We start from the raw sequence: 15,268 nt of genomic DNA, 5'->3' as shown, positions 1-15,268 counted from the left end.
TTTTAATAAGTATAGACTTATATAAGATTTCCGACCATTAATCCAATAAGGGCTTAAGTGGTTCGTTATAGACAGGCTTTAGAGTTGTAGATTCTTTAACAATGGAACATTCGCAATATGTTAAAACTCACGTTTCGAATGTGGCTGTCATGTAAAAAAGATCAATCATAATATTATACCATAATAGCGCCAATTAAGCCATAACACTGCAATTAGCTCAAAATAGCCATTTACAAACTTATTGTTGTATGACACTCATTTTCTTTCAATCATTATCTTCTTTATGGGCTATTTATCTTTATTGGAAAGACAACACAAAGAAGATTAGTCCCCGCCAAAATGCTCTGTTTTTTCGGATAATTGTATGCGTATTTTCATGATACTAGTAATCATATCGTATCTAAGGACGCGCTTACAATGACTAGCTTTCATCGACCCAGTGTGCGACGGTTTGTAAATAGCGAGCCGTGTCTATCTATTTATATCTCTATTGATCTTACCGGGTATCTTAAATATTAAACCAACACACGGTGACATTTATGCTACAGATATGTGGAATTTAGTTTTATGTGGATTATCGGGAATATTGTTAGGGGTCTTGTTTTCTTTCCAGCGTTCGTGTCCTATATGTTCAAAATTTGACTACGATGAAAAACTACTGGAAAGGGTTATTCGAAATGACATTTTACTGAACGATGCATTGGACAAAATAACTGAAACCAAAGCAAAAGTTGAACACGTTTTGACGAGAATAATTGAAGACAATGCCAAAGCTGTAAACACACTGGACGTAAAGAGGAAGGAGCTTGATGACAATGTAGAGTCGTTCATCAACTCTGTGACAAGGAACGTATCAGTAACAGTTGAAGAAATGAAAGCGAGCCTCAAATCTCTCGTATTACAAACTGATAATGAACTGAAGGCGAAAACACGGCAGATTGATGAAAAGGTTGAGGATTTTTTTTACTCTGCTTCCCAGGCGGTACATCGAAATGTTACTGACCTGTCATCTGCGGTACAGTTACTCGTGGAAAGGACCGCTAGTGAATTGGATATTATCAAAGGTTGTATATATACATTCATGATCATTTTGTCAGAAAACACATAGAAAAACTATTTATACGAGAAAATAATATTGGTATATTCAATATGTACAATAGACATACAGTCCATGAGTATGCAAGATCAAAACATAGTAACATATTTAAAGGCATGACATGTGATCAGCACTGAATTTTAGAAGTTGGTAAATAAAGTATCAATACATGAAAAGGTCTAGGACAAGAATTTGTTTTATGGCAACATTTAGAATCTATTTAACAATTAATGCCATAAAGATAACATCAAAAACAACAAAGACGAATCTGCAAGAGAGCGAGAAGTCAAGTTTGAGTAATGAATTATATATACAATTAATCATAATAATATTTATACAGGTTTCTTTTACTAAATGCTTTATGTACATACATAGCTAAGTTTCTGTTGGTACTTGTATTTTCCGATTGCATTAATTCAATGTTTTATCATGTTTGGTCTTTTCCAGTAAAATTTATTCACATACAATTTCCTAATATCATCATATAAGGAACATTTTAATAAAATAATTGATATTCATCCTCAAGAACATTGCAATGTTGATATTTACTATCTTGAAAAGGTATGACTTCAGGTTTATGCCATCTGCCTGATTTGATTTCTAGTCTATGGGATGAAACCCTTAATCTACAAAGATCAGATCTTAACTTATTTATACGAACATCTTTTAAATAGGTTGCATTTCAAAACGACAAAACTGTCTGCAACTTATTGCTCTTGAAGTATCATTTTGATCTGAAATCCAATTTTGGATAAATGCTTCATTTAATCTAGACTTTACCAAGGATAGAAAACACTTTTTATCACCGACACCTTGGTTTAGCCATGCATATTGAAAGCCCAAGGTCTGCAACAGATTACAAACAGATTTTGCCCGATAATGGTTATTTGGTTTATTTAATAAACCTCTTACATGTGGCTATAAATACACTTTACATACTTAGGATCTTCTAACTGAATAAATTACAACCAATAGATTATACCGTTTTACATTAATGGCTCTTTTAGTTATCAAGGATGTTCTTCCAAGTTCCCCATATACAAAATTATTCAGTGTTTGAATTTTCACGCCAAGTAGTTTTTTGCAACAATTTAAGTGAACTCTTTGACTTGCCATTGACTCAGGGAAGATCCATATTTCTGACCCATAACTTAAAATTGGTAAAACATGCTGATCAAACAACTCTTACTGCTGAGAATATTTAAAATATCACATATTCATGTACATAAATATGATCTCGCAGTTACCAGTGTAAAATCCTATCAGCGCACAGATAATCGGATACTTCCAAGGTTGTGCTCAACTTTTGAAAAAAAAGCGTTAACCTCGAAACAACCAATGCTAGCCCATTTTATAGACAAATCGTAGTTTTATTCAGATAATAACGAGTGATATGTTATGTGATTTTGAAATGAGAATATAAGGTTAACCTTGTTTTTTTCCAGTACATGAGTGTCGCTTTTTTCATAAGCTAGTTCATTGCGAGATACTTCTATTAGATTCATATCGATGTATCAAAACATTATTTAATCAACGTATACAATTAAGCTAATAAGTTATTTATCAATTTGTCATAGTTACTTAATTAATATATTCTTAAACACGAGAACATTTGGCTGTTCAAAATATTGCCTATATTTACCGTCAATATGTTACTTTAAGTTTCCAAATGATTTATTAATCATTTAAAGACCAAAACACTCCTCCATGTGCGTGATTAAAAGGGATTTATAGTGTTATTGTGTCATTGAGACAAACATTGAAGCGATAGGGCGGCATAATCATTATCTTGACTACTAATATAAAAAATATGCACGCACGTTGTAAATTCCATATAAAATCAAATATGACTTCTTATAAAAAAAAATGTTAACATTCGTATTTTTTTATATTTTAATTATTTAATTAGCGGTTTATAAACAATAACTTTTTGTTTCTCAATATTATTACATAATTTGTCTCTTTTTATTTTAAAGCGCAACAATTATCTTACTGAAAAAAATAAATTGTAACATATAAAATATATTACAGAGTTTTCAAAATCCCGAATACAATACTCATATGTGCCTTTGCAGTTTTTGCTAAGAATTTATTTTCTTTATTTCAGATCAGTTAAAAGTCCCTACAAGTTACTTTCGTGCGCGCATTACAGCCAGCTACACAGAACTATCAGGTGCCCAAGATGTTGTCTTCCCGACAGTTGATGTAAACGAAGGTCAGGGTTATGATCCTTCAACAGGAAAATTCACAGCTTCGATCCATGGAATGTATCTGTTCAGTGTCCAGTATTGTGTGGAAAACAATAAAGTTGTTCATCTTGAAATAGTGCATGGAGGCAAGACGTTACAGAGGTCAACCGAATATGATTCAAGCGCATATTTTCGATGTGTGACTATGCAGGTATCATCAGTGGTTGCCATGGGAGACATGGTCTGGGTGCGCTCTACGGAATCGAGCATGTTGTTTTCAGATTCGATCAGATATAATTCATTTTCTGGCACATTGATTCATGTATAACCACAATATGATGCAATGCTACACACTTCAAATCTTGAGGAAGAAGACGCCAATGGTGTGCCTTTAAATGTTTCGACTCTATTTAAATATTTTAATTTTATAGTGTTTGTTCAATTAAGGTTATTCACGCATATCTGCATGATATATATGAAGAATTTTTTCTATAATACAGACTATCAGCATAAAAATGGTATATAATGCATGTTTTATATGTATTTTTTTTGTTTTGAATGCTGCTGCTTAATATCGTTGTACTGTTTTTCAATAGCTTTTGGTTATCGGTATGTCTCGCTGGGTGGTTTCCTCAATACATGATAAATAACTTGTTAACAACCAACAATTTAAAAAGAAATTTCATAATAAGATTGTATATATGTTAATATGTTTTATTGCAGTAAGTGTGACTTACGTATGTACATATATGCTTTTATTGAAATGTCAATATCTTTCTAAAATTTGGTTTGATATATCAATTTTAAATGTATAAGTCGTTGCTTTGAATATCGCATTTATTTAGTATATATGAATTGCGCCATGAGAAAACCAGCCTTATTGACAATTTTTTCGATTTTTACTTATTTGAATGTTCGGTATTTACGTCCTTTTACTGTTCGAAATATGTAATAAACGTCATACTTTTCTTCTTATAGTCTATAATTATTTCCATTTTCGTGAACCAAATTAAATGAATGTAACGCTAAGACGAACGTTCATTACGACGTAATTTTGACGTCATGTCGTACGGATATTTGTTTTTTTAATTCACTACGGATGTCTTTTTTGTGTAATGTCCGTAATCATTGATTGATAATTTCCATGTTTTTTCTTTTTGATACCAATGACGTTAATGTGTTGCTGTTTGGTTATTGAGTTAATATTTATTTATGATTTCCTTTTTTTCTATTTAAATAACTCATTCTATCTGTTTGTAATACAAACAAACGTGCAAAATACATCATATATTTACTTTTAGTGGTTAAACGAAACATTTTAGCAACAATACAAATGCCACATGCTGTCTAACACGGAAAGCCAATGCGACCCGAGCTGACAATATAGAGCGCACGTTGTCACGCCGTGCTGCAGATAATCCAGCGGCAAGTATCGGCACTTGGCGATCGGTGTTCGTGAAGCGAAAAAAATTGTTCTTCAGCAAACAAAAGGAGGTTTCTTCACCGTCGCTAGATGTCTTCACCATGACTACGCCGTGGGTTGCAGACGACATTCGGAAGTACTGATATTTCCTGTAGCGGAAGAACACATGTTATTTGTGGTAGTTTCTCCAAATGAAATAAGTGTAAATAAATATTTGCGTACAATTTACGTTTTTATTATTTTATAGCTGCTACATACCGTATACCAGGTAGCGCATTGAAGTGTTCGTCTATGAGCGACTTCCAGTTACGCCAGCTCCACGCAGGGTAACGAACTGCAACGTTAGTGCTGTTGGATCCGTCCACTACCGCCGTCCACTGTTTCAACGTCGCTTCGCTTGTACGCCTTTTTAACACAGGCAAAACCGCTGTCAACGTGACAACACGCGTGACATAAAATATAATAAAGTCTTAAATTAAGTCATGATTGTTTTTTGACAAAATAAATACTTGTAATGACTTATCGTATGATTGTTGTCCCTTGAAAATTAAGCCCAATTTATATTCTATTTTATCTAAAGTATATTATATTTTCTATACCGGGAATCTGCATCAGGAATTCGATAGTGTCCTGCTGACTTGTCGTGACACGCTAAAGGAAATATCCAAGAACGCATCTGTTTTAATTCTGCCCTGAAAATAAGCCTATCACGCATACCGTATTAAGTAATGAAAAAAATATCGTGTCTCGCGTTCAAAGGGCGACACACGAAAAACAAAGCGACACACGATATTTTGCGCGACACACGAAGCGATACACGGTATTTTTTTATTCAAATATCGCCCATATTATCCGAATCTCGTGTTTCGAGGTATAATTTCAGACCGCGAAACACACAAGCGATACTCGATTTTTTTGCGCGATACACGAAGCGACACGCGACATTTTTACTGTTCAAATATCGCTTTAATAATATCGCCTGTCGACTCTCGCATTTTTTTAAAATCAGGGGAGACAAAAAGGGGATACTTTTACGTGGAGGACCGCCACATTGATAATAAAGGGTTCAAATTACTGTAACACCGTTCAAAAAACGCGAGAAACGACAGGTATATTATTACAGCGATATTTGAACAGTCAAAATATCGCGTGTCGCTTCGTGTATCGCGCAAAATATCGATTATCGCTTCGTGTGTCGTTGTCTGAAATTAGAGCGCGATACGCGAGATTCTGATAATATTGGCGATAATGAATAATAAAATATCGTGTCTCGCATCGTGTGTCGCGCAAAATATCGTCTGTCGCGCAAAATATCGTGTATCGCTTCGTGTGTCGTGTGTTACCCTTGATGAAAGAAGGGCGAGATTATAGATCGCACTATCCGGATTCCGTACTTCTAAAATAAGCTCACTGTAAACAGCGCTTTGAAATTTGAATGCGTTGGGTTACTCTATTTCAAATCAATGATTCATTTCATACTGAACGAAACAGGAAGATAACTTGATATCAACCAAAACACGATTATGTCAAGGTTAAACAGTAATTTTGACAAATGTAAACATTTAAGATAGCACAAGCGCTATAATCGAGTTGAGACCAAATGGGTATTGTACGAAGGTATCAATATCCAATGAGTAATGAATACATAATGATATAGCTTACGAACAGTATTTGTGGGTGAACATATGAAAATTAATCAGTTCCTTAATTAGTGATGTCAACATATCATAAATGATGATTATGATACTGATAATATTTAATAATAATATATTATTATAACTTTGACTCTTCTTTTTTTCTTCTTCTTCTTCTTCTTCTTCTTCTTCTTCTTCTTCTTCTTCTTCTTCTTCTTCTTCTTCTTCTTCTTCTTCTTCTTCTTCTTCTTCTTCTTCTTCTTCTTCTATTTCTTCTTCTTTGTATTATTATTATTATTATAGTAGTAGTAGTAGTTGTTGTTGTAGTAGTAGTGGTAGTAGTAGTAGTAGTTGTTGTCGTAGTATTAGTAGTAGAAGTAGTAGTAGTAGTAGTAGTAGTAGAAGTAGTAGTAGTAGTAGTAGTAGTAGTAGTAGTAGTAGTAGTAGTAGTAGTAGTAGTAGTAGTAGTAGTAGTAGTAGTAGTAGTAGTAGTAGAAGTAGTAGTAGTAGTACTAGTAGTAGTAGTAGTAGTAGTAGTAGTAGTAGTAGTAGTAGCAGTAGTAGTAGTAGTAGTAGTAGTAGTAGTAGTAGTAGTAGTAGTAGTAGTAGTAGTAGTAGAAGTAGTAGTAGTAGTAGTAGTAGTAGTAGCAGTAGTAGTAGTAGTAGTAGAAGTATTAGTAGTCGTTTTTAAACACTGTATTAAATTTAAAAAAATATTGAGAGGTTGTTTTTTATTTGGAAATATTGGATAAAAATCGCATGGTGAAACAAAAATCGGATGGAAAAATGAACAAAAAATCCATCGGATAGCAAAGGTTTCACAAATGCAAGAAATGGAAATTTTATGAACATAATAATGGATTGTAGAGAAGCATTCAATATCGCATACGTTAACCTAAATAGGCAACTTCAAAGACCAACGGTACTTGACTTTGTTAAATTACGGTTTCGCAATGTTATAAGGTTCATTTGGAAAGAACCACGTGTCAATACAGTAAATTAAATACAATTGTAGATCTATAACTTTAAATACACATGTATTAAAGAAGTGTAATTTAATCTGTGTTTAACAAATTAACGCACATGTATACCATGGCTTTTATAAAATGCGTTGAAGAAATGGCATAAGCAAATTGATTATGGAAACGGTCCTTGAACAAGGTTGTTCCGACCTCGTAATGAGTTGTTTTTTTGCAACACAACACGCCTTCAAACGAGACCTAGTTCAACTATGACATGACAAAAAAGTAGTATACACAAGTATTATTCGCTGACTTTTAATCAAGTTTACTTATTTATGATCTATAAGTGCGCAATTGGAATATGATATTTACATATGACAGAATGTTTTGTGATTATGCGAATTGATACTGTTTAAAAAAAATCGGTTTCTATTATAACATATAAGTGCTTTGTACTTACGATTTAAGACGATATCAAAACTGAATTTATAGGTTATTACACAACTATTGTGTGCAAAGGACCCGTATTGACACAACTTTATAAGTTTGCTTATTTTATTTTGACATTGAAATTGCAATTGATGCGCTTTTATGGCAACTTTTTTTCGCCTGGAGTATTATAAGTTGAACGTTCCTATCTATATTTAGGAACACGGCATTCAAATTATTGACGTACACTTATTTCTTATCGATATTTAATTTAGGTCATACAGCAAAACGAAGTAAAGAATAGTCCGCATGACAAGCTGATTTGACCATGTTAATCATATGCTAAAATTATATGAGCAATCCTTTGTTGTAACATATAGGACCCACACACGGTGTTCTCGATATGAGTTCGCGTATTAGTGGCCTCCACGTCGATCACAAAACTATTAAACCGTTTGAGAACGGCGTCCATACTACGTTCTTGGCGTGTAATCTACGACTCTACTGCGACCTTTACGTTTGCACAGCGACGGCGCCACGACCATACAGCGGACGTGCTGCTTGAACCCAAACGCTGATTTTCCCATCAAAATAATATTTAAAGTTAATGATTAAGTTGTGAAGACTTCATTTGATTTGGTACAATTTCACTAATGCAGCGTTAAGGTCACGTCTAAAGTCCGTGAGCGGGCAATGGCAGTCAGCACACCGACGCCATCTCCTGAGAAAAGCCAAGGGTCTTGAACACAGTCCACGGACACTACCAGACGTTCAGAAAGCCAAAGTCATGGCAAAATAAATGAATGCAGTTAAGGAGCGACTTGAACTAACATGATGTAGACAACTATGGTGTGGTGGCTAACATGACCAACAACTCTTCAATAAAACGCTGTTTACATACAATGGTTAGGGAAAGTGGGAAGTGTTGCGCAATGTCTTCATGAAAAACAAAGTTCATGTAAAACCCACTTTGAAGAGTCAAAGGTGCAGTTTTAAGTAAATCAATCCGCATCCGTGCAAAGAAAGACGAGTTGTTTAAATTAAGACAACCCGCATTCGCGCAGAGAAAAAAGTGCAATATGAAGTGAGTCAACCCGCATTCGCACAGAGAAAGAAGTGTTGTTCAAATTAAGTCAATGCGCACTCGCGCAGAGAAGGAAGTGCAATATGAAGTGAGTCTACCCGCATTCGCAAATAGAAAAAAGTGCATTATACAGTGAGGCAACCCGCATTCGCGCAGAGATAGAAGTGCAATATTAAGTTAGTCAATCCGCATACGCACCGAGAAAGAAGTGTTGTTTAATTTAAGTCAACCCGCATACGCGCAAAGAAGGAAATGCAATATGAAGTTAGTCAACCCGCATTCACGCAGAGAAAGAAGTGCACTATGTAGTGAGTCAACCCGCATTCGCGCAGAGTAAGAAGTGCACTATGTAGTGAGTCTACCCGCATTCGCGCAGAGAAAGAAGTACAGTATGCAGTGAGTCAACCCGCATTCGCGCAGAGAAAGAAGTGCAGAATGCAGTGAATCTACCCGCATTCGCGCAGAGAAAGAAGTGCAATAAGTAGTGAGTCAAGCCGCATCCGTGCAGAAAAAGAAGCGCAATATGCAGTAAGTCAACCCGCATTCGCCTAGAGAAAGAAGTGCAATATGCAGTGAGTCAACCCGCATCCGCGCAGAGGAAGAAGTGCAATATCCAGTGAGTCAACCTGCATTTGCGCAGAGAACGAAGTGCAATATGAAATGAGTCAACCCGCGTTCGCGCAGAAAAAGAAGTGCAATATGCAGTGAGTCAACCCGCATTCGCGCAGAGAAAGAAGTGCAATATGAAGTGTGTCAATCCGCATTCGCGCAGTGAAGAAGCGTTGTAAAATATAGCCAACCCGCATTCGAGCAGAAGAAGGGCAATATGAAGTGAGCCAGCCCGCATTCGCTCAGAAAAGGAGTGTCGTTTGAAGTGTGTCAACCCGCAAACATGTAGAGAAAGAACAGCCGTTTAAAGTGAGTAAAGTTGGTCAAAGTTGTGTACTTTGCTGTTGAATGAAAGAATGACTGGCTTAATTTTAATCGAGCCTTTTATTGTAGGCTAAGAAATCGAGTTTCCTCAAATTACGTATCCTTTCTGTGAAGCCAAATAAATTCTCTTCCACGAGTGAAATTTATTTTTTTACACTTTTTCGCATGGAAGTGCATATCACTAACCCGGTTAAGTAAAGCGGAAGAGTTCATAACGTAAGACGTATTACTTTTTCAAACTGTATTGTTAAGATATTTGAAATGCGAAGCTGTTGTACGAAATTCATTGTGCGTATCGCATTGATACATTGGTCCACAAAACATTAACTGGTTTGCAACTGTCTGTCTATTTTTTTTTTATTCAAGTTGAGTCTCAATAATGTTTGGGATTGTACGTTTATGTTGTCAATTGGTAAATCGACAATGAGTTGATGCGTAAAATAATGAAATTATAAAGAAAAATAAACTTCTTTGAAAAAATAAATTCAATATCAAATATATATATATATATATATTTATAGGACAAGGTATTCAACTCAAAATGACCCGAAAACAGGGTTATCGTTTTGAGCAGCCATAACTTCATGACTTGTGCATCGATTTCAACAGATTTGGTCTTATTCAAAGCAGAAATGAATTTCCTTTCTGGAAATGTACATATTTAGCAATATTGTTAACACATGTTTGGTCAAATTTTAAGAAACAGCACTTTTCACAACTCGCGTGGAAGCGCAATATGAAGACCTCAAAATGCAGACTTTTATGTTGAATGGTTACTCGAGCATGTTATTAATTTTCAATACGGTTTTTGAAAGCGAACACCGCCGGAACAAGGAACTTGACAATAAACATGAATCGAATGGGATAAGATCAAATAACTTGAGAACAAAATGTGTCTTTTTGGCAATAATGCTCCCTAGTTGCACTAATTTAGCTTCAACTGCAATAATCATGAATGTCTGTCAGCAGAGAACAATTAAAGAACTGCTAACAACAACATAAAACCTGCACGACAGACTTGCGAAGTTGGAAGAGAACGCTACGCTTTGTATGCAATGCGCGGAACTATCATCGGGTCCATATCCGGATATATTTGGACATATTTGTTTTCGGAAAGCGATTTTGTTTCATATCGTCAGTGTTATCCATATATAATTTAAAATGATAATGTTTATATATTTTACAATTATTTATCTTATGGAATAATATTCAATTACATATCAACGAATTGCGTGTAGTAATACGCTAATTATCAAATTGTTATAACGTTAGATGTATACTTTTGTTGTTGTATATTCTTCTATTGATGCTTAACTTTAAAAACAAGAAATAAACGATTTTTTTAAAGATAACTGTGTTTCTTTTTTTGTTTATTGGTCCTTGCATGTCACTTTTTGCCAAAAAACTGTTACACACATTTCCTTTAATCTATAACAGACATTGCACACCAAACTATAATTAAGATGTCATTTTTAATTCAGCTGTCACAATATAAACATAAATATTCATTATTAAGCTGTCTTCCATTAGACGACCAAGCTATAAACAGACCACCCAACAACACGTGCTGGTAGAGCACCTCATTTGAATGCCACATTAAGCTGATGTCATCATTTATAAGCCATAACAACCTTTTCAACAATATAAAAACAAATACATATGCCCAACATAATAAATACAATATTAATTATTTTATTAACTTTTCCTTACAACAGTATTCTTATATACTTTTCTAAAATATGAAGACAATTAGAATTTTCGAAAATATAAGCGTGAAACATTTGACAAATCGACGGTGCGGGCAGATATATGGTTTATGTCTCCCTATGTCAGGTTTTCCAGTGATGTCTCGTGTTACATGCATATGAAATAACGACCTTCCTGGTCGACAATTTTATTCGAAACAAAATAAAGCGGTTCAGCACAGTATGCAATTTGTTGATAGAGCACGTTGCACGTATTCGCCAACCTTTCTGTAACGTGAAAATAAAGAATAGACCAAGACTTAATTATTTATTTTATTTTTTATTTTTATTATTTTATTTTTTTTTGGGGGGGTGGTAGGGGATTGTATGTGAGCAATTATCACATGACCACAATTTTAAATGAAAGATCATCGTGTCAAAACAACTCATCTAGAAGAGTAATTGTATAAAAAAAGGCATGCATTTAACATATAAGTGAACAACGAAATTAAAAGAACATCTTTTAAACTTAATTTTCAAACAGTAAACCAATTGACCTTTGGATTTATTTCGCGTATAGCGGAATATGCATATGTTTGCCCGTAGCTGAATTTCAAAGGGACAAGTGGTATTTACTGTTGCAATCTTTAATTAATTATCAACTGCTTGTCAATTTATGAACAGGAAACAATGAAATTAATCAACGTGTGGCAAATCGTGTAAATAAAACATAAAACTGAAAGTGTGTGAATTTTCATTTCTTGCCACTTTAGTTTTAAATTGTAAGAATAAAGATTCAACCAACACTTTTTTTAATAACGCACATTTAATTCTCAGAGACAAAGTCTTACATGTGCAGCACATCCGGTACTGCTGGTTCCCCGTCCATTCCCGCCAATGGCAACTCATTCCGCAACATATCAGCGCACCTGCAGGCCGGGACACAGCCGGTAAATACAGGTGAGCTATATAACACCTACATTGTATTTTTCTTAACATATACACACATGTCTTTTTTACTTTATATTAAATATATTTAATATAGCACATATTAACATAAAAAATTATTTAAATCCTTTAACGCTCAACTCCATGCAAAAAATATTTATGTGCTCAAATATTCTTGCAAACTAAATGTTATGTTAATGGCCTTGTTCATAAAAGGAGACCGAGGTCCATTAGTGTACTGCAGGGACATCCAATATTTGCGGCATTTGACAACACCAAATGAAATTATTAGAGTCGACGAAGGCAATATTTAGTGGCCCATCGTCTCACAATAATCCCGTTGCAGCTGTTGACCTTGAATATATGCATGTTCTTCTGCTGACCAAAACATATTAAGTACTAGTGGGACGGGTAAGTGTAAATGTTACAGTAAATAGTAAAGTATTCAGAAATGGTTGGTCATCGTTTGCCTAATCCTTTATGCCGCTAGTGGAATAGAATCGATAATAGTGTTTCGCTGGCGAATTGAGCTGCAAATGCAATTGCCTTCGCAAATATACCTATCTAAGCTAAGTTAAATCAAATCGCAAACAAGCATAATGGCCAATAACTGTCAGTTGTGTTTTTTTAATATAAAATATCATACGCTTTCAGAGTCTGATGCACAAATCCGGAACTGGAGTTGTTTGCCCTGTCGCACCGGGGACTCACCTGACCAATATCCGGCTCTCGTCCGACAACCGTTCTCTCGTCATCCCGGAGTCTGGCCGCTACTTTTTGTACAGCCAGGTCGGCATTCTTATATACTACAACCCGGAAGCGCCTCTAGAGTTCCAGAGTCACTCTTAGTCTTTGATCCATGCCGTATACCGGTACAATATGATATACCCTACTGGTCACGAGGAACTGTTGCGGAGTGACGTAACTCAGTGCTGGGAACAGAAAAAAGATTACGGGTGCTACACGAGCTATGTCGGCGCGTCTGTCCAACTCAATAAGGGCAATACAGTCTACGTAAAAGTTTCTAAAATCAAATTCCTTTCTAAAAGTGATTTCGGTGTAACGTATTTTGGATTGTTCAAACTTTCTTGACAATAATACAAACATGTTAAGCAGTTTAACGAGGTTCATGCCTTCGAGGCTTATATCTTTATATATACACCATGTCCAATAACTTACTTGTACATAAATCAAAACGTCAACATCAGACAACCGTTTAATCTTAAATCTTAATGCAAATCTCACATAACATGAACATGTTTGTCACGACGATGCTTTTTAATGCATGTAGTAAAGTAGTCTCTCTTGACATATATTCTTTATTGTAATTTTTTCCTTATAACAATACTTTAACAAGAAAAGCATTAACATTCAGACCTAAAATCAGTACAAAACAAATCACCACAAGACATATGCAAGCGTATAACCAGGCATATGTCTATAACATGTACTGTGCACCCCAGACATGGGAACAATAAAACATAAACTTGTAATGGCTAATTGTCGTAAGTGACAGATAAATCATCAATGGTACATTAAGTGACCAATAAGATATGCGTTTCACGAGAGTACATAGCGGCTGATCCAGAAGAATTGATACAGCGGCCGATGAAACTTATATTAAGCATGTACAAGACGAAAGCTCCAATATTTGTTGCACATAAAATTACGTGTGTAACAGCAATTCTAACGTTGAGCATCGCGTATGTTTTTTTAGAAAGTGTACATGCGGCGGCAAATGATTTAAGATGAATTCGTTCAAATAATTGTTCCGTTTGTTAAAATAAACCTAAAAATAAAATGAACATTAATTATATACACTGTTTTCTTTGGACATTTTATACATTTAATGTTAGTAAAATAAAAATAAATGTAAATCCATGGGCATAATTTTAATTTATAGGATAAACTTGGTTCGTATGTTATTTCTGTTTGTTTAAGAAGTAATTGTATAGATTATGAGGGCAGCATTAACTACGGCTAATATGCAAACAAATTACTAGTTCAATGCCACAGTTTGACGTGAAAAGCTTTGCACAAATCGTTCAGACATCAAAATGTTGATTGCTCTCCTATGCGCTTTGTCATTTTGTTTTGTTATTTGAAAGCACAGGAATAAGAAACTGAGCAAATAAATTAGTATTTAAAAATATAAGAAAAATCTTTCGAAAATCAACGAGGCAATCCCATGACTTTGTGCGCCCGTCTACGATCTAAGAATATTGGATTTTTGTCACCAAATTCAAATTAATATGTTTCTTAGATCTCTTGCGAAAGCGTAACACGAAAACATTTATCGGGGAAATATTTTCAGAACCAAGGAAACTGATTTCCTTCAAAATACGAATAAGGACGGACGGACAGAGCGTCTCCCTTTCAAGGAGAATAAAAATATGCAGTGCAATCAGTGCGTTACTGTTTAACGGTTCGGTATTCTTTATTGTTTTTTTCCGTATACGACAACTGGAGTGAAACAACATGAACGTTATTGTACAGATCATTCGTACTCAGTGTTATCAAGAAATAGAAAGTGTTTTGCCAAAACAACGAATAAAACTCGAATATTTACTCTGGAAACGCGTCCAGTAACAAAATTACATAAACTGATCGGTGTTCAGTCCACCAACCTGTGTAAGTAGCTATCGGATGTGTCACTTTATAAAAAAAGTAGTTCGTGTTGACCAATGAAAATTAATATAAAAATGTAAAGGCTGATACTGAACGACACACTGCGAACTTACATTTAGTTCTGTTTTCCCACGCAACGCCGTCAATATGTTTTGGTAAAATTTGGTGAGACGGTTTAAATGCACAGAGGTCTAACCATTATGTGTGTTCTTTGTTTTTCTCATATGATTCTGCATAATATCTTATGTAATAATAGT

The 15,268-nt window shown here is 34.8% G+C and overlaps 1 protein-coding gene across 1 annotated transcript; it reads left to right on the top strand.

Annotated features, from left to right (window-relative positions):
* The first annotated feature begins 425 nt into the window (after positions 1-425).
* LOC127836304 (uncharacterized) lies at positions 426-4,932 on the top strand. Its single transcript, XM_052362825.1, has 2 exons — positions 426-1,064; positions 3,204-4,932. The coding sequence occupies exons 1-2, from the start codon at positions 551-553 to the stop codon at positions 3,611-3,613; spliced, it is 924 nt and encodes a 307-aa protein (XP_052218785.1). The 5' UTR covers positions 426-550; the 3' UTR covers positions 3,614-4,932.
* The last annotated feature ends 10,336 nt before the right edge of the window (positions 4,933-15,268 follow it).

Source organism: Dreissena polymorpha, chromosome 6, assembly GCF_020536995.1.
Source record: "Dreissena polymorpha isolate Duluth1 chromosome 6, UMN_Dpol_1.0, whole genome shotgun sequence".
NCBI lineage: Eukaryota > Metazoa > Mollusca > Bivalvia > Myida > Dreissenidae > Dreissena > Dreissena polymorpha.
Note: the sequence above shows the minus strand (reverse complement) of the source record. Positions and strands in the feature narration are given on the sequence as shown.